Raw genomic sequence first — 21,147 nt, forward strand, 5'->3', positions numbered from 1 at the left:
TGGGCAGAGAACAAGGATGGCTTGGTAGGGTCCTGTAAGGAGACAAAATGCTGGATGCCAGCTAAGTAGAGTCTGATGGTATTATGTGATAAAGCCAGCTGCATGTGACAGTATGATATGAAAGCCAGGATGTGTTTAAGATCTCCCGACAGATCTTCTCTGGGGTTTGGGGCTAGGAACTTGCCATAGGAATTCCAGGCTGTACGATCGGTCTACAGGGCATTGTGGGATAATGACTGGGTCGCATAGTGTAGGTGTGCTTTAATCCAGTGTCAGCTGTGACCAAGGTGGCATAAGAGATGTGGTCTTGTCGGTTCCAGGTTCCTATGAGAAGAATGACGCAAGGTTAAAGCGGGATAGTGCGTCAGCCGAGGCTTTGCACTTTCCTGGGATATAGATACAGTGCACTTTGAATTTATGCTGCAGCCTGCGTGGGAAGGACATGATTGTTAGTGATTTGGACCTGCCTATATTTATGATATTAGCTGTGGCCTGATTGTCTGTGGCAAATGTCACTCTTTGCCCTGCCCAGGTGCTGCCCCAGACTTGAGCTGCAGCCACAACGGGGTAGAGTTCTAATAGTGAGGACTGACTGAACCCAAAGATGATGCTGTGTCTAGCCTAGGAATTTATTCGAGATCTTGCGCCTGTGACTAAGAGGCATGAGATAAAGGACCACCCTTAAGGGATGATCCTCATGACAAAATTGAGTATGCCCAGCAAGTATTGTAGCTGTCTTTTGGTACACCCTAGAGTAAGGGTAAAGGTGTGAACAACCAACCTGATGTGGATCAACTTGTTGGGAGGCAGGCTGGCCTGCATGGACCCTGCATCGAGCATGACTCCCGAGAAGGTGATGGACTGTTCCCGGGCATTCCACATTATTCTCTGCTATGGGCACATTCAATTTCTAAATATCCCTCTTAAGCTGTCAGCGTCTACTGGGTGCTCACCAGGTATTTCCATGCGCAGGAGGTCATCGAGATAGTGGATGACTTTCTGGCAACGTGCCTAATGCAACAGGGTCCAGGAAAGGGACTGGGCAAAAGTATTGAACAGCCTTTGTACCGCTTTGTACCGCCAAGTGCTTACTCCTATACTAACGATGGCTTGAACGGATAGGTTGACTGACGAATGCTTAAGGGAAAATTATTCTTATTAGGGAGTTCAAACTTGGGATGTGAGAACAATGAGGTGCAGACAAATCATACACTAACAAAGTTTATTAGAATACAAATGCGTTTGGCAAGTTTAATAGGGCTGACTCTCCAGACAGTGAAAGGTGACTTGAAAAAAGGGTGATCATGTACCCCTGGTCCAGTTTAGTTTGTAACAAGATGCCGATGGCTGACTTGTCGGTGGCATCTGACAGTAGGTTCTTGCAGTCGTGTGGGGCAATGTGATGAGGCCGGTGGGGAATTCCTGCATAGGGAAGGTGGCCAGGGAGGGAGTTGGGTGGAAGGATAGGTATAAGCCGAGCCACCCGACATGCATCAGCATCCCACCCAGCCTAGTCATGATATATTTAGCTGCTCAATGCCGCCCGTTGGTAATGGTGAGGTTTGTAGCACTGAGAATTCGAATCATAGTGCTGAAGATGTGACTAAACTCGCATTGGGCTGTTGGTCTGAGTAACGTTGGGGTTTATAGTGCCAAGGATCTGAATCGCTGCGCCAATGATGCAACTAGACTCGGATCGGGCTGTTGGTGAGAGTAATGGTGGTGTTAGTAGGAGGTGTGGTGTTTATAGGAGGTGTGGATGGGGGGTTTATAGTGCCAAGGATTTGAATCATTTGTGACGATGATGTGACTAGACTCGGATCAAGCTGTCCGTGTTTTGTAGTGCTGATGATCTGAATCGTTGTGCCGACAAGACTCGGATCGGCTGTAGGTGTGAGTAACGGTGAGGGTTGTAGTGCCGTGGATCCGAATAGTTGCACTGATGATGCGACTAGACTAGGATCGGACTGTTGGGGAGAGTAACGGTGGTGTTAGTAGGAGGTGTGGTGTTCGTAGGAGGTGTGGATGGGGGGTTTGTAGTGCCGAGGATCTGAATCGTTTGTGCCGATTTTGCAACTAGACTTAGATCGGGCTGTCAGTGTTTGTAGTGCCGAGGATCTGAATTATTGTGCGATGATATGACAAGACTCAGATCGGCTGTAGGTGTGAGATCCATTGTACTATGCACCTGATTCAATGCCCTAGCTTGTGAAGTCCTGGTTGGGGTCGAGAACTGGGTCAACCGGGAACCTGTAGTAAGGTGACATAGGAAATTGTTTTAACAAGGGGGATTGCAAAGAGCTGTTTGGGGCATGGCTGCCCCCCTGTTGAAGGTGTGAGCCCTGTTGTCAGTGTGTGACAAACCTGGTGTAGGATGGACCAACTGGAACTCTACTGACCTCAAAGGAGAAGCGAGAGAGAATAGGTGAGCAGCCGATTTGCCACTGGAGATGGTGAGTGGTCGATTTGAGCCACTTGGAGAGATGCTTGCAATGATTGCAAATAAGTAGCCTTATTAGGAAGATGAAAAAAAAAGGTAGCGGAATTTGAGCATGTAGGAATGACCGACTGCAACAATGTACAAATAGATGGGGTGAGATGTGCATGTTTATGCTTGATAAGAGTAATGGCTGAGGATTTGAATCGTTGTGCCACTGCATTCGTATCGCTGATGTGACTAGGATCGGACCGGGCTGGAGTGTAACGGTGAGGTTTGTACTGCCATTGATCTGAATCGCTGTGCCGATGGTGCGACTAGACTTGGATCGGCAGTAGTTGGCTGTTTGGTGTTTAGTAGGAGGTGTAGGGGGTCAGTAGTAAGCGTCGGGGTTAGAAGGAGGTGTGGGGTTAGTAGGAGGTGTGGTATATTGGGCATAGGTTTTGGGACATTCGCCGATGATGCGACTTGATTCGGAAGTGGCTTGTAGTATGAGTGAGCTATGTGTATTCATAATGTTTGTGCCACCTAGGCAGCTAGATACGAATGGTTCAGAGCAGAGGGCTGCCCCGAGTTACGACTGGGCTTGAAGGAAGTACAAATCCCAACGAAGGAGTACAAATACATACAAATGATATGGTGAAATTTCTATGAAGCAGTGAGAATTGAGGCATGGGACTTACGACATGAGGTGAGTGATGGCAGTTTTTTGAATAGGGAACATGATAGACAATGGTTTGAGCATATGAAATGATGTCTGCTACAAATCGGTTTGTAAAGTAAGTTGACTCCAATACGAATTGGTTATAAATGTATGAAACAAATTAGATACGAATTGTAGTAAGTAGTATTACGTGGATCTGATGTGACTTGGTTGTAGAGTGTATGCCACCCCTAGCTCTGAAACCAAACACAACCAACCACCCAACCCCCTAGGCTAATCAAGGTGTAGATAAGGCACCGGGTGGGTCTAATTACCACCTCAAACAGCCACAGAATCCATACAAGCAATACATGCTCATCTCCAAATGGATGAGACGGCAACCCCATGGACAGTGAATCCTATAAGCAGTGAAGCCTATGTCGAGTGATATCAGACAATGACCCACAGTGGCTCGGAGGCTTGGATCATTGGAAAATTGAATCGTATGTTTGTAGATGGGATGACAAACAAGGCAGAAGAACCTAGGAACGTACTACGCCTATGCCAAATGATGTCGGGACATGAGCGACAACAACTCGGTGGCAGGTTGTTTAACGAAAGGGATGCAGGATTGGAAGCATAATGAATCACAAGATTGTACGTTACAAAAAGGTTCGAACCCTACCTGCAACAGTGAGCGGGAACAGCCGACGAAGACCACGAACGAAGAAGCCGCGACACACTTGCGTTTAAATGCACAGACTCATGAAATGAGGTGAGCTGGAAGAGTCAGCCTAGTGATGTGTAATACTGCGCACTAAAACCAACACAGACCAGTGTGGGTGGTCTGCTTAAATACCCCCCAGGCTCCTCCCATAATTTCAGGCTACCATACTGGCCTTAATATATATATTATATATATATATATATATATATATATATATATATATATATATATATATATATATACACATTATATATCAATCAGATATACATCAGTGATAACATTATGACCACCCACCTAATACTGAGTAGGTCCTCCCTGCCTCCCTTCCGTTGCTTTTTTGGTCAAGTTATGATGCTTATGTCCCCATTGTAGGCACTTTTGGCTGTGAACAGAGGTCAGCTTGGGCATCCTATACAGCCCCATACGCAACACACTGTAATGTACTGTGTGTTTTGACACTTTTCTATTGGAATCAGCATTAACTTTTTCATCAATTTGTGTTACAGTAGCTCTTCTATTGGATTAGACTACACAGGCCAACCTTTGCACCCATGTGAATCAGGGAGCCTTGGCTGACCTTGACCCTGTCAGTAGTCCACTGATTTTCTTCCTGGGACCACTTTTGGTAGGTCCTGACCACTGCTGATAGGGAACATCCCACAAGAGCTAGAGTTTTGGAGTTGTTCTAGTCATCTAACTTTATATATATATATATATATATATATATATATATATATATATATATATATATATATATATATATATATATATATATATATATCTGTGTGTGTGTGTGTGTGTGTGTGTGTGTATATATATATATTTTTAATTCATATAGTTCCCCAGAACACAGTTTGGCTGGAGTTCCACTATAACTCAACAACAGAAATTATCCAAGTTACTAACAGAATGTAGAAAATTAAGAATGGAAATTGTAGCTGAGTCAGTCTGCTAATTGGTAATATTGTGCATTTAAATTACATTTTTCTCTAGAGAATGTTTTAATGTATTACCACATAGACTGCTAATTAAAATGAAGACATAAAAGTGTATTCCTGTTTAAATTACACATATTATGTGATGCGATTAACCAAATCTATAACCAACTGACTTACAGTATATGAATGGCACTTATGACAAACTGATGTATAGGCTTTTAATTTAAGGCAGAAGTGAAGGCTAAGGGAGTAAGGGAGGGTTATAAATCTTGTCAGTTTTTTTTCCCATCTGTGTCCCATTGGGGAGATTTATCTTAATTTCCTAGACCATAGTTAAAATGGGTGAGAAGAAATCCATCCAAAGTGAAGAATTCTCTGGTTGTCACCAGGGTCACCAGAGATAGTGTCCCCATTGGAGGATTTCCCCTTTATTCCTTATCTGGTACCAACTCAAAATGTGGAATATTCTTTCACATTCAGTGATAATGGTAAAAAAGAACAATAAAGAGGGTGAATTTCCCTAATGGGTGTGGGGGCACACATCTCACAGATGTTCAAATTCAAACTTTCTACTCTATACCCGAAAGAAAAAAAATGCCTTTAGTTATTCTTCAAGTCAAAGTTACAGCTAACACTTGTTATATAGTTTTGGACAGAATGGAAGAACCTTTGGTAGGTATTTATTTCTTTTATAGTGGTCATCAGAACAGGAAATAACGAAATATCTTCTCAGTAGGATCATAGACAAAATTAAAGTCTATGTTTAGGTGTTTTTTTTTTTAAATCAGCAGAAGAGACAAAATTCATATTTAATATGGATTGGCTCTTGTGCAGGAACTGGCTGTCACAGTGGAAATGTTAAAGTGTTACTAAACCAACAACAGTAAAATTGGTCTGTATATGCAGCATAGCATGCTTGTTATACTCACTGTGGAATTAATGGGTTAATCCTCTGCATTGTGTAAAAAAAGGCTGTTTTATCCTGTATGCACAGATCCTCCCCTTCCTGCACTGTCTATCTGGGGAAGGCCAGCTGACACAGGCAGAGTAGCCGACCTGCACATGCTCAGTTGTGTCTTTTTATGCTGGAGAGAAAAGTTGCTTGTTCTCAGAGATGATATTGACATCACACATCTGGGTGTGTGTACAGCCTGCAGTGGAAATCTCCTCTTTCCTGAACTCTCAGCACCAAAGAAATTGTGCAGTTTATAATGTAACCGTGGTATACAGATCATCCAAAAAGCTATTACTGGGTTTAGTAACACTTTACGATCTCTGCCCTCCTCCCATACCCTGCAGTAATCTATGAATGGAGGATGGAAGGATAAATGAAAGGTCTGTCTCCTCCATGCATAGATCGCTTTTCATTCATGAAAGCTATAGTACCGCTTAGTATGGCTTCTAATGCCGTGTACACACGATCAAACAATCCAGTGGAAAAGTCCGGTGGACAATCCCCCCGTGTGTAGCCTCCGTCTGACTTTTTTTACCCAAAAGTACGGCGGACTTAGAAAGTAGTTTTGCACTCCAATCCCGCCGTACTTTTGAAATGAATGGACTTTTCCCGCCCGGAGAAAAGTCCGCTCATTTTGAGCGCGTCTCCAGGTAGGCAGGGCCAGCGAAGGAGGTGTCGCTGGCCCTGCCACCTGGTATGAACTTAAAGGGGAACCCCCAACGCCGAAAAAATCGGCTTGGGGTCCCCCCCAGGTCCACATCAGACCCTTGTCCGAGCACGCTACCCGGCCAGCCAGGAAAGGGGGGGACGAGCGAGCGCCCCCCCTCCTGAGCCGTACCAGGCCGCGTGCCCTCAACATGGGGGGTGCCTTGGGGAAGGGGGGGCCTCCTTCGCTGGCCGCGGCTACCTGGAGACGCGCTCAAAATGAGCGGAGTTTCCTCCGCGTGTGTGGGCGAGTCCATTCATTTCAAAGGTACGGCGGATAGTCCGGCGGACTTAGTACGCCGTATTAGTCCTCTGAAAAAGTGCCGTGTGTGGGCAAGTAGCCCGTTCGGAAGGTCCGGCGGACAGTCCGGCGGGAAGACCACCAGACTAAGTCCGCCGGATAGTTGGCTACGTGTGTACGCGGCATAAGAATGGAGGAGAGGAGTGGAAAAGGGGGACACAGCTGGCACTCTTGATGAGTGCTTGTCTCAAGTCGAATGCTGGTATTATCTTCGCAGCACCGATTCAGCACATCACATGGCTCCCTTTTTCTTTTTTCTTTTATACAAACGTTATGTAAAGTGCAGAATGAAATGCAGCATAACATAGCCATATGCTGCGTTACAGTGTGAAGGGAACATATAAGAAAACAATATTTTCCTGTGCGTCCCTGCAGTGACAGAACTTTTTACAGAACGTTTACATTGCAGTAAAACGTCTATCACTGCACATAGTGTGAATTAGCCCTAAAAGTAAGTAGCGTCCCTTCTGATGATTTTTTTTTTAAAGAAATTACCTAAAATTAAGAAATTAAGCTTTAAACCAACTCTGAGTTGAACTTTAATACATGGCAAAAAAGAAAACAGGTAATATAAAGTAAACCATAACAACCAGTCAAGAAATGTCTTCCTTTCACTGAACTAAAATAAATCGATTGATTTCAAAGGGTAACTGCTTGTTTGAATAATTGTATTAAAGGACATTAAAGACCTGGCATCTTAAATGTTTGGAGCCTCAGAAAACAAGAACTTTTCTTGTTGGAATTTAAAGTGGAATTATGGGCAAAATCAAAAATGCAATTTATGAAGCAATCTGTCAATAGCATTATTACAGCAGTGGTTTTAATTTTTTGAGTTCTCATTTAACATTTTACTACTTGTTGTCAACCTTTATCCTTACAAATGCAGCAGAAGGGGTGAGGCTGCATAACTTTTAGAAGAGAGTGAAAGGACCACTAGCATTAGAGGAGATATCTCACAGCTGACTGACTAATGCTGGCTATGCACTGGGGGTTATTTACTAAAGAAAAATCCACTTTGCACTGAAAGTGCACTTGAAATTAAAGTCGCTGTAGATCCGAGGGGGACATGCAAGTAAAATAAAAAAACAGCATTTTGGCTTGCACATCATTGGATGATAAAATCAGCAGAGATTCCACTCATTTCAGATCTACCCCTTAGATTTAGGGTGACTGCACTTCCACGTGCACTTGCAGTGCAAAGTGGATTTGCCTTTCGTAAATAATCCCCACTATATGAAAAATCTTCCGAAATTCGGTCGTTTAGACAGTTTGTTCATTTTTTGCCCAGTTAATGGGCATAAAATCATTAATCATTGGGATGTTTTTGAGCCAAATAAAAGGACAAGTTTGGGAATTTTCTGCCGAATTAATGATAAACTGAAAGGTTAATGTGTTTCCCGTCGGAACTGTCTGCACTAGGTATATGTAAAAAAACTAACAAAAAATGCATTCATTTATGTCCACTGAATGATTTATCGGTCATTACATGACGGGACTATTGTTTGCGCGCACAACCGAATGTTTGTCTTTCCAATGTGCCGAATGTTTGTCTTTCTAAAATGGGCGTACACACGATCGGACATTCCGACAACAAAATCCATGGGATTTTTTCTGACGGATGTTGGCTCACTTGTCTTGCATACACACGGTCACACAATGTTGCGCAACGTCAAGAACGCGGTGTTGTACAACGAGCCAAGAAAATTGAAGTTCAATAGCCAGTGCGGCTCTTCGGCTTGATTCTGAGCATGCGTAGAACTTTGTGCGTTGTAATTGTGTACACACGATCGGAATTTCCGACAATGGATTTTGTTGTCGGAAAATTTGAAATCCAGGTCTCAAATTTGTGTGTTGGAAATTCCGATGGAAAATGTCAGATGGAACCTATACACGGTCAGAATTTCTGACAAAAAGCTCCCATCGAACATTTTCCATCAAAAAATCCGACCGTGTGTACGCGGCATAAGTCTACCACCACTTTTTGAACCTACAAGTCTTCTTAATCCCACACCATCCCTAATCTTTATACTCACCTCCCTTTTCTTAATTTGCCTGCAAAAAGAGGAAGCCCTTTGCTCAGCCCACTTACTTACACCTCTCTGCCCATTCACATTAAAGCACCTAGCAATTGGCCACTAAAGCATCCAGCACTGCATAATATAAGCAAGAGGAGTGAGCCACATGCTCCATCATACCTGGAAATCAAGGATATTATTTGACTGCAGTGGAGAGTGCAGAGTCTGACTTTTTAGCTTGAGTGTCAGGAGTTACAGTAAACCTCACAATCATTACCTTCTCGACAGTGTTTTATTACAGACTCTGGGGAATTAACAGAGGTTATAATGGAGCAGGAAATTGGCATTTGTGGCATGCACCAAATTAACTAAGCAGATAGACCTGTTTTAGATCTCTGTGCACTGCCTACACAAATTCCTATTTCAGAGTGCACTAGAAACTGGCACAGTGTCCAATCCAAATGAATAAATTGATTGAGGCAGGGTTCAAGATAGAAGAATGCTGCAGATCCCCACCAGGTTGGATTTAGTATACAGCATGTGAACTGTCAGCAGACAGTTCACTTTCCTTTCTCTGCCAGTGCAGTGATTACACTGCACGTGTTGAAGCTCTTCCTTCCAGCACTACGCACCACTATGTCTCTTCCTTCCTGCACTATGCTGAGCATAGAGGTAGAAGGGACAGAGTGATCAGCGTGGCTCCAACTGAACTGGTCTGTGCTGTGTCTGTTATAGGGATGAGCTTCGTGTTCGAGTCGAACATACGTTCGACTCGAACATCGGCTGTTCGCCCGTTCGGCGAATTCCGAACGTTATGGGCTGTTTGCACCAAATTCGTGTGGCGCTCACGGCCCACAATGCACTGCGATGGCGCAGTGCATTGCTGGCTCATGATTGGCCAAGCATGCACTGTGACCCCCCATGCTTGGCCAATCACAGCGCCGGCAGCGAGGAGAGCCATGATTGGCCACAGGCAGGATGCCTGTGGCCAATCATAGCTCAGGCTGTGTAGTACACGCCCCACACTATATAAGGCCACCAGCGCGGCGGCCTTGTGTAGTGTGTTGGCATCTGTAGCAGTTAATGGGTGTTCTGTGTACCTTCAACACAGTATACACCGATCGTTATCGGCCGATTTTTCGTTCTTGCTCTTCTGTAGTGGTTGTTGTCTGCATGCCCTGACCGCAGTATACACCGCTATATTCACTTATATATCTAGCGGTATATCTATCTTTTATAATAGAGCTGTCAGTCAGTGTTAGGAGATTGTGCGTGCTGTCTGCGTGCTCTGAACGCAGTATACACCGCTATATCCACCTATCTAGCTAAATATCTTGCTCATTTTAAATAGAGCTCTCAGTCAGTGTTAGGAGATTGTGCATGCTGTCTGCGTGCTCTGAACGCAGTATACACCGCTATATCCACCTATCTAGCTAAATATCTTGCTAGTTTTAAATAGAGCTCTCAGTCAGTGTTAGGAGATTGTGCATGCTGTCTGCGTGCTCTGAACGCAGTATGCACCGCTATATCCACCTATCTAGCTAAATATCTTGCTCGTTTTAAATAGAGCTCTCAGTCAGTATTAGGAGATTGTGCATGCTGTCTGCGTGTTCTGAACGCAGTATACACCGCTATATCCACCTATATAGCTAAATATCTTGCTCGTTTTAAATAGAGCTTTCAGTCAGTGTTAGGAGATTGTGCGTGCTGTCTGCGTGCTCTGAACGCAGTATACACCGCTATATCCACCTATATAGCTAAATATCTTGCTCGTTTAAATAGAGCGTGTTCTGAAAAAGACGGTCGGCAAAACAAATTAAACAGGGGTGATAACCCTTCCCTATGTTTTCCAAAAAGCTTAAAAATAGTTTTTTTGACTGGAGCTACACTTTAAAAATGTACCAGTTGAAAATTACAAACCGATTCAACTTAACACAACAAACCTACACAGTCCCTGTCTTGTTTGCACCGCCTGTATACTGCTGTTCTGAGTATATAGGGCCTGGGGGCCACACATATTTCCTTTTTTTAATATGGGTACGGGGTTCCCCTTAATATGCGTACAAGACCCAAAGGGGCTGGTAATGGGCAGGGAGGGCTACCCATGCCATTTTTCTCAATGATTTTCAACCATATTGCAGGAACCAGATATAACATTAAAACCGCAAGCAGCTTTAAATGACGTTATTTCCGTTAAATGTCATTTTGTGCAGGGACTGTTCTAAACACCAGAAACACGTGGCACTTCACAGGCATACTACAGACACCCACCAGGCACCATATTTAAAGGAATATTTCACTTTTTTTTTCATTTTAATCGTCATTAAAATCAGTGCTCCCGCCAAAACTGACATTTTTAAAAGTTTTTTTTGCAGTGACCCATGTCCCCTGGGGCAGGAGCCAGGTCCCCAAACCCTTTTTAGGACAGTATCTTGCATATTAGCCATTAAAATTAAAACTTTTAATTTCGAACGTTCGAGTCCCATAGACTTCAATGGGGTTCTAACGTTCGTACGAATTTGGGGTCCGTTCGAAAGTTCTGGTGCGAACCGAACCGGGGGTGTTCGGCTCATCCCTAGTCTGTTACTAGGCATGTGCACTGACAAAAAATGTGTTTGTTTTCGTTTCATTCGTTCTTTTGCGTTTTTCAAAAATTAGGAAGTTTGGAAATCCGAAAATTCAGAATTCGGAAATCTGAACATTCGGATTTTAAAATTTTCGAATTTCTGAATTCTCCAATTTCCGAAATTTCAAATTTCCGAAATTCTGAATTTCTGAAATTTAGAAAATTCGGAAATTTGAAAATTTGGAAATTTGGAAATTCAAAATTTGGAATTTCAGAAATTTGGAATTTTTCAAAATTGAAAAAAATGGAAATTTTGGAAATTGAAACATTTGGAAATTCTGAAATTTCAGAGTTAACAAATTTGTCAAAATTCGTTAAACTAATTTGGAACTTAACAAATTGCACATGTTTATCTGTTACAAGGGAAGATTGGCTCCTTACTCTGATCTGTGATCAGCTGAGTCTCATTGACTCGGTGATCACAGTGTGCGCAGAGCATGCCCTTCAGGGGGCGTGCAGGGAGTGTGCAAAGAGGAGGACAGTCTCCCAGCAATGTAGGTCTGTTGTGTAGCCTTCATTCAGCTATAGCGGGGATGGAAACAGGTTAAAACAAAACTTTATCCATAACAACCTGATAAAAAATATGTTCTTTAGCAAGGAACATACGTTCCACATTCATAATTATGGCACCAAAATCAGTATGTGTTGAAAATTGCCTCCAGCATTGCTCCTGTTTCTTCTTGATGGAGGCTGCCATTTTGCTGAAGCCTAAAGCCTCTAAACAGCAGTAAATCAGAAAGCAGAAATAAACCCATCATTTTGATGGTTTAAAAAACATTGCCAGGATTGCTAACTGACACGTTTGCTTGTGACATCAATCAAACTGTCAAACTATCAAATGGCTGATATCATAACAGATCACATCCGTAGCACCATGGCAGTTGCAGATCAAACAGAAGCAGCTTCCTTGGCTGTAAGACTGCTTTCACACTGCAGCCGCTTTGGCAGTAAAGTGCTGCTTGTTTATGCAGCACTTTACCGTAATTTAAGCAGCACTTTTCAGACAGTAGTGGGTTGCTTTTAACCCCCTGAAAACTGCCTCAGTGTAAAAGTAGCCTAAAGGATAGGAGGGTTTAATTCTGCTTTAAGGCTGTCAGGAGATCGGCCCCAAATTAAGCAGTGCCTAAAAGTGTCTAAAAATGGAGAGCAACCGAACATGTGCAGAGAAGGGTGACACAGTGTATTACTGGATTTTGAACAGTATAGCCACTTTTCTTAATGTTTCACATAGCTATTCCTGGAAAAGGGGCCAGCCTAAGGTGATCTAAGGTGATCTAGCAGGACATAAAGTTCCACTTTAGCTTTGTAAATTGAGTCTCATGTGTGATGTCATATGTTAAAGTAACTGTCAGTTCAGATTCTTGTACATGTTTAACCACAGCTGGTTCTATTCCCTGAGGGATTGTTTTAATGACTGCCAAGTATTCACTTGCCCTCTAACAAATACTAAACATATTTTTCAGTATGTTTGGCATCATGTTCTACTGTATACAGTTTTCTCAAGCACAAAGGGGAGGGAGGGAGATTTATTAAAATTGGAGCAGACAGAATCTGGAGCAGCTGTGCATTGCAACCAATCAGCTTCTATCTTTTATTTTCCAAGCTTAGCTGAACAAGCTAAAGATAGAAGCTGACTGGTTGCCATGCACAGCTGCTCAAGATTCTGTCTTCTCCAGCTTATATATATATATATATATATATATATATATATATATATATATATATATATATATATATATATTAATCTGTTGCAAAATTTCTAGAGATACTGCCAGTTATGGTATTTCCCGCAGACAGTTCATGATCAGCCACATAAAGCGAAATTAACCACATTTGACGGCTGACATAGAGGAGTTAATCAACATAGCGTGTGATACTTCCACTAAATTCACTCATACATGAGCCTGTTGGCTCCACTTCCAAAAAAGGATACCCTCATTGACTCCGTAGCCCACATCCACATACAAAAATGGATCACCCATTCCATTCTCTCTCTACATGACTCCTCACCCAGACCCCTGCCCTATCACCCCTACCCCTCCCTCATCACCCTGAACACTCCAACTAACCATATGCTAACTTGTGTGGTGGTTATGTACCCTATCCAAGGGACTCCACAAGTTCTTTGTTGTTTATACTCATAATGGGGTGCGATGTGACAGTTATGGTTGTTATAATGTTACTCGTAACTAGATTATTAAACCAGCATACATTACAACTTCCTCTAATAAACCTGATTAGGTATCCACATAACCAGATTATTACTCCTAAAACAGTCATTTGGAAGTTGACCTATTTTTCTACATGTATATGTTTCTGCCTCTTTTGATCTATGAAAGACATGATTTTCTTGTAATGTCTAATGCCCCCTACACACAATCGGAAATTCCGCCAGCAAAAGTCGGATGTGAGCTTTTTGGTCAGAAATTCCAATTGTGTGTATGCTCCTTCAGACTTTTGCTGGTGGAATTCCTGCCAGCAAAAGATTGAGAGGAGGTTCTCAATTTTTCCGGTCGGAAAAAGTTCCGATAAGAAATTCCGATCGTCTGTACCAATTCCAACGCACAAAATTCCTAGGCATGCTCGGAAACAATTCGGCGTATGCTCTGAAACAATGAACTTAATTTTCTTGGCTCACCGTAGTGTTGTACGTCACCGTGTTCTTGACCAGGGATCCTCAAACTACGGCCCTCCAGCTGTTGCGGAACTACACATCCCATGAGGCATTGTAAAACTCTGACATTCACAGACATGACTAGGCATGATGGGAATTGTAGTTCCTGAACAACTGGAGGGCCGTAGTTTGAAGACCCCTGTTCTTGACAGTCGAAAGTTCAGAGAACTTTTGTGTGACCGCGTGTATGCAAGCCAAGCTTGAGCGGAATTCTGTCGGAAAAACCATCCAAGATTTTTTAGACGGAAATTCCGCTCGTGCGTACGGGGCATTATACTTTATTTATTTGTTTATTTATTTATTTTTTGTTTTTTTTTTGATCATTAATGTTTTTCACTACTTTGTATACTGTTGTTTCTTTGTAATTTTGATGTAAAAGTTAATAAAATTTATCGAAAGGAAGCAGATTTAAACCCTCCTATCATTTACAGCCAAGGAAGCTGACATCTTAGCCTCTGTATGAATCTGCACATGAGATCAGTTAGAACAACAACCATTTGACAGTTATTATTCATGGCATACCTTGAATGTAATTGTTTTGGGAGAAAGTTAAACGGATTGGGTTTGGATCCCGTTTTTTAATGTGATAATAAACATATTCATAAGCCCACTGAAGTGGCTAGCCTTATAACTCTTACATAAGCCCACTGCAGTGGCCGTCCTTAGGAGATACACAGGTATTTAGCAAAAAAAATAAAAAAAAATTATCTCTACATATTCATATTTAGATAGTTACATAGTGGGTGAGGTTGAAAAAAAGACACAAGTCCATCAAGTCCAACCTATGTGTGTGATAATATGTCAGTATTACATTGTATATCTCTGTATGTTGTGGTCGTCCAGATGCTTATCTAAAAGTTTTTTTAAACTATCGATGCCCCCCACTGAAACCACCGCCTGTGGAAGGGAATTGTCACTCTTACACACGACCGGACTTTTCGTCAGACTAGGTCCAACGGTCTTCCCGATGGACTTTCTGCGGAGTTCCAACGGACTTTCCGAACGAACGGATTTGGCCACACACAAGCACACCAAAGTCCGACGAATTCAAACGTGATGATGTGCGACCGGACTAGAATAAGGAAGTTCATAGCTAGTAGCCAATAGCTGCCCTAGAGTCAGTTTTCGTCCGTCACACTAGCATACAGACAAACTGATTTTTTTGCTCTCTGCTATGTGTCTTTTGTGTTCTATCTTAGCCGTCCTAATTGCACCCTTACATATCTTGCTGCATTCTTTGTAAAGTCTGAATGCTGATGATGATACTTCAGCCTTGTATTTTTTAAATGCCTTCTCCTTTGCTTTTATATGCATTTTTACATTGGAGTTAAGCCATCCAGGAATTTTGTTTGCTCTTTTAAATGTATTTCCCAATGGGATGCACTGGCTAATGCCCTTATTTAATATGCTCTTAAAGCAAACCCATCTCTCCTCCATGTTATTTGTTCCTAAGATTTTATCCCAATTTATATGTTCTAGCAAGGTTCTCAGTTTAGGGAAGTTGGCTCTTTTGAAATTTGTGTCTTTGTGTTCCCCTCATGTTTCCTATTTGTGTGTGTTTATACTGAAGCCAATTGACCTGTGATTGCTGTTTCTTAAATTACTCCGTATTTCCACATCTGTGATCAGGTCTGTATTGTTGGTAATCAGTAGCTCTAGTAACACCTTGTTTCTAGTTGGTGCGTCTACCATCTGACCCATGAAATTGTCCTGCAAGACATTTAGGAACTCCTAAACGTGTCTCCTTTTGAGTGATAATAATTTACACTCAAAGGGAAACACATAGGAATTCTATTTAAAAAAAAAACTGAAGAAAATGCAAATAAAATTACAAAAAAATTGTAAAAAGTATACAGTATATTATTAGTTATGAAATTGTCTCAGAAAGCACATTTTAATAGGGAGTGACATTTGAACAGTTTACATCATTATTAAAAATGTTATTTTATGCATACATTTATGTCTTATTGTTTGTGATATAAAATGATCTTTACCCTAGATGCAGAATGCCATTTCAATTAAGCAGATAGTAGATACAGAATTTTTTTTTATTCCTACCATGAGGCAAGGAGAGGGTTGTGTCTAAAGAGCACCCTAGGAAAAGCACAGAGGAGGTTCCAGACCTAACCCCCTGGCCTACAGCTGCCCTATTTTCCTGTGCAGTCTATAGGAACAATTAAATAATATGTTGTCATCGCATTGGGGGTAAGCGATCAAAGTTTGAATCTGATCACAAGAATTGTAACTAAGATTTGCCATCAATGTGATCTGCAGAACTAAAACATATTTGGCATCATGAGTTTTATCCCATTGAAAGAGCGATGATTAAAGAATATAAAAAGAATATGGGTTAGGTGAGAACATCATTTTATTCTAGTCAGTCTTCCTTATTATAAGCCAATCCTCTCTTAGGGCCTTTTTTAGGGGAAGCAATTCATTGTTTTTAGGTAACTAAAGTAGTAACAGCAAGGTCTGTTGATGGTAACATGTGCATCAAAGATGCTGATGTACCTGGACAGATCTCTAAAGACTGAAAAGTGAAAATGTTTTTACAGCCAGTAATATCTTATATTGGGATCCTAATGGTAAGACTGGAAAGTCTAAAACTCCTGACTACTCTCCTTCTTTTTTATTTCAAGACATCCTTATCCCCCCAATATAGCCCCCTCATCTTGACCTACACTCCATCATCAACCCCATTGTACAGTGCAAGCAGCAACCAGGAGTGTATGCTGTCAAACAGACAATTGCATTCACTATCCATTCTGTAATATTGAACAACCATCAAATTAATTTAGATGATGCACACTTCAGAATCAGTAGGTTAATGGCTTTTAGGACTTTGCTAAAACAAATCATTCAGGAAAGGAGAGGCAGCGCGGCATGTGAGGCCCAAATGTAGCAGGGTCGCATGCTATCTATGACAAGTGTCTAAAGTATCACTTTGGGACCTACAGAAGGGGGTGAAAGTGGTTGTAAACCTCAGACATGAAATATGAACAAAGCTTATCCCTCTATAGTGTGTACTTCTCACAATTATGGGTGCTAAATGTCACCTCTGTCTTCTGTTTCATTCCTCTGCTATCAGCAGAGGATTAATTAATTAATTCATTCATTCATTCCTCCGCTATCAGCACTTATGACAAGTTTTCCTTACACTAACAGAAAAAGGGTGACTGGGGAGGGAGCTCCAGCTGATTGACAAACTCAGATCTGTTCCTGTGTGCTGTGTGAAATGGGGGGTGGGTGTCCCTTCCCTCCTCCCCTCCAATCAGCTTTCAGAGTGTACCCTTCAGCTCTCTGCCCCGTTTTTTAACAGCTCAGACAAGCTTTATCAATTCCAGACTTTGAACATATGTGGAGAAGAGAAGACTGCAGATGCATTGATACAACTTATGTAGGAGGATTTGTTTCATCTCTGTGTATCACCAAAAGCTAGTAAATTTAGTAGTTTTACAACCACTTTAAAGAAAACTAGGTTAAAAGAAGATATTCTTTCAAAAGTTTTATATAAACCATTTTGTTGAAATTGTCGTCGCACTCTCCCCAGGTTTTATTATACCAGAAATAAATATAACTTGAATATAAATCCCTTATTATTGCATTACACACTGCATTATAAAGATAAGTTCTGGTTCCTGCCATCTGCTCATTATTAAATTAAAATAAAGTAAAAAATAGTAAAGTAAAAAAATAAAATAAAATAGCACTACATATATTACTTAACAAATGTTAATCTTTATATTACTTTAATAAATAAAAGTCCCGTTAGTTGATACACCAGAACATCCTTGACTGTAGTCAAAGCTTATCAGAACTCTTATTATCAAATAATGGTTAATGTATGCTCTAGTCCAGTGATGGCGAACCTTGGCACCCCAGATGTTTTGGAACTACATTTCCCATGATGCTCCACTATGCTGCAGAGTGGCAAAGCATCATGGGAAATGTAGTTCCAAAACATCTGGGGTGCCAAGGTTCGCCATCACTGCTCTAGTCAGTAGTAATACCAATAATGGTGGGTGCTCTACCATAAACGAATGCCTAATAGACACAAAAAGAACATTGGATGACTGATTGTCTGCTTTTCCGCATGCTAGTCTCATATTGAAAACCAATAAGTTACTAAAGTTACAAAAAAAAATCTTGTAGACAAAATACAACTTAGAAAGTGATGTATTGTACTATATTGTAATGTATTCTTTTATTTTCGAGCATGCGCGGTCTTGGTCACCCAATTTTCAGTCCTTGTCCCTTTGGATAATTTTGCATGAACGGTTGTGATCAGCTCTCGAAAGCTGGGTACTAATGATCAGATTATCGGATGATCGCTGCGAAAGTAATATTTTTCCTCCGATTTTCTAGTAGGGGTCTATATTGCCAGCCATGGCAGTGATCAAGACCATGTTAGTTATGGAGATAATAGCAGAACTCATGGAGACCATCCCAAAGGCCCACCACAAAAGACCCTGACCTTTCCAGGAAATCCTAGAGTTTTTCTTTCTTTTACATCTGTTCTTCCACATTATAGAGATAAGTTGGAATTGCAGCCTATTCCTTATTATTTTTTTAAATAGCAACTCTTGAATAAACAAATGTCCCCTGAATTGATACAATAGAAGCCCCGCTGTTTAGTCAAAACGCATCTTGGGTCATAGCTCTGGTCAGTAAGACAATATTGGTGTGTGCTTCTTAAGTAACCAGTGTATAACTGAACCAGACGTCCATTAGTACCTGCAAAATTAAAACTCAATGATTGTGTGAGCAGGAATAAATTACCTGTTGAATGTCTGCCAAGTTTTAACATCCTCAGGGATCTCATAAGCCTCAAGACTTGCACTATTCTCCCAACGTTTTCAAGCTCGGTACTCTCACCAAAGCAGGTTTCCACCAAGAGAGTAATATAAAAGGGTAAGATAGCAACGATGTCTATGAGGTTGATAACACTCATCATGAACTGGCACTTGTCTTTCACACAGAGGAACCTAAGGGATAACTCTACTGTAAACCAGGAAACACAGATGTATTCCAATACATTCAATAGTGGGGAGTCTATAGAGCCGACCTCAGAGGAGATCAGGACCATGTTAGCTATGGAGACAACTACAAAAGTCATGGAGACTGTTCCAAAGGTCTTTGCAGCCACAGAAGACCCTGGCTTCTCCAGGACGTCCCAGAGCTTCTGCCTGAACTCCTCGCAGACAACTCCAGTGAAGTCATCAACCTCATCCTCTATCTCCTCTTCATTATTCTTAATGTCCAAGGTCTCGCTCTTCAGCTTCTTCCTGAAGTACCTGTCCCTGCAGCAGTGGTCTATGCTCAGCTCATCAATGCCCCAGTACTCGATCTCCTGGAGGAAGGAGACGGCACACAGCTGGTCCATCACATGGAGGCGCCCGGTCTTGTAGTAGTTCATGATGTACTCAAACATCTGAGAGCTGCGGTCAAAGAAATACTCATTGTCCAGCAAGTTGGCGTCATCGCACAGATCGAAGACCTCATCCCCTCCAGAGGTGGCCAACCTTCCCAAGCGGGTGTGCGGGTGACAGGACAAGGTCTGCTGAGACAGGACAAACCGGCTCCCCCCGACATTGATGGTAATATGGTCCCGGGGAGCGGCCGAGTAATCGCTGCAAAAAACGCTGGAATCCAAAGACAGGGCAGAGTCGGACTCCCCGTCTACATAGGCGTTGAAGGGCGTCCCTAGATTCATGTTACCGCTGCCGGGGCGCATAGGCATCCTGAGGCTCCCTCCATCCTCCGAATGGCATGGGACATCTGAGCAGAGCAGAGTGGGTAACATGAGTGCGGTGTGTGCTCTGTTCTAATGAGCAGAGAAGCTGCTGCCTGCCTGATACCGCTACTGCTACTGCAGCTCAGCTCTAAAGTCGTGACTACCTGGCAAATAAATGCCTCCTCCTGTACTTCCTCATAAAGACATAACCGGCCCCTATTGTCTGTGGCTGATTCCTCTCATGGGGGGCTGAAAACTTGTCCAAGTCAGGAGGGAGAAGGAATGTCATGCCGCTCTGTTGGCTTGTATTAATATGGCATTAGGTTCCTGAGAGCTTTTAGCACCTTCAGCATGGACAGTGCACTGTATTAAAGAGCTTTCAGCATGGGCAGTGTACTGTGCTATATATAGAGCTTCCAGCATGGGCAGTGTACTGTATTATATATAGAGCTTCCAGCATGGGCAGTGTACTGTGCTATATATAGAGCTTCCAGCATGGGCAGTGTACTGTACTATATATAGAGCTTCCAGCATGGGCAGTGTACTGTGCTATAGAGCTGCCAGCATGGGCAGTGTACTGTGCTCCATAGGGATTCAGCACCTTCCAGCATAGGCAGTGTACGGCTCAGCACCTTCCAGTATGGACAGCTCACTGTGCTATAGAGCTTCCAGCATAGGCAGTGCACTGTGCTCCATAGAGGCTCAGCATCTTCCAGTATAAACAGCGCACTGTACTATAGAGCTTTCAGTATGGTCAGTGTACTGTACTCAATAGGGGTTCAGCACTCTTCGACATGGCAGTGCACTGTGCTATAGAGCTTCCAGCATGGGCAGTGTACTGTGCTTCATAGGGGTTCAGCACCTCCCAGTATGGACAGTGTACTGTATTATAGAGTTTCCAGCATGGGAAGTGTATTGTGCTATAGAGCTTTCAGCATGGGCAGTGTACTATGCTCCATAGGGGTTCAGCACCTTCCAGTATGGACAGCACACGGGATTATAGAGCTTTCAGCATGGGCAGTGTATTGTGCTCCATAGGAGTTCAGCATCTCCCAGTATCTCCCAGTATGGAAAACGCACTGTGCTGCCAGCATGGGCAATGTACAGATCTTCCACTGTGCTCTTGACTACTTTCAGTACCGTTATAGTGGACAGCGCACTGCGCTCCTGATTCCTTTCAGCACCTTCACAGTGGACAGCGCACTGCGCTCCTGATTCCTTGCAGCACCGTCATAGTGGACAGCGCACGGTTCTCCTGATTCCTTTCAGCCCCGTCATAGTGGACAGCACTCTGTGCTCCTGATTCCTTTCAGCACCTTTATAGTGGACAGCGCACGGTTCTCCTGATTCCTTCCAGCCCCGTCATAGTGGACAGCACTCTGTGCTCCTGAT

At 42.5% G+C, this 21,147-nt stretch overlaps 1 protein-coding gene across 1 annotated transcript in view; it reads right to left on the reverse strand.

Annotated features, from left to right (window-relative positions):
• KCNV1 (potassium voltage-gated channel modifier subfamily V member 1) overlaps nucleotides 1-20,223 on the reverse strand; it is a 54,399-nt gene extending 34,176 nt beyond the window's left edge. The window contains exon 1 of the mRNA XM_077493237.1: nucleotides 18,801-20,223. Coding sequence (XP_077349363.1) covers nucleotides 18,801-19,824 — 1,024 coding nt within the window. The 5' untranslated portion in view covers nucleotides 19,825-20,223. The remainder of the gene's footprint in view (nucleotides 1-18,800) is intronic.
• Between the last annotated feature and the right edge of the window lie 924 nt (nucleotides 20,224-21,147).

This window comes from Lithobates pipiens, unplaced genomic scaffold, assembly GCF_037356315.1.
Source record: "Lithobates pipiens isolate NorthernLeopardFrog02 unplaced genomic scaffold, aLitPip1_a1.2 Scaffold_19, whole genome shotgun sequence".
Lineage (NCBI taxonomy): Eukaryota > Metazoa > Chordata > Amphibia > Anura > Ranidae > Lithobates > Lithobates pipiens.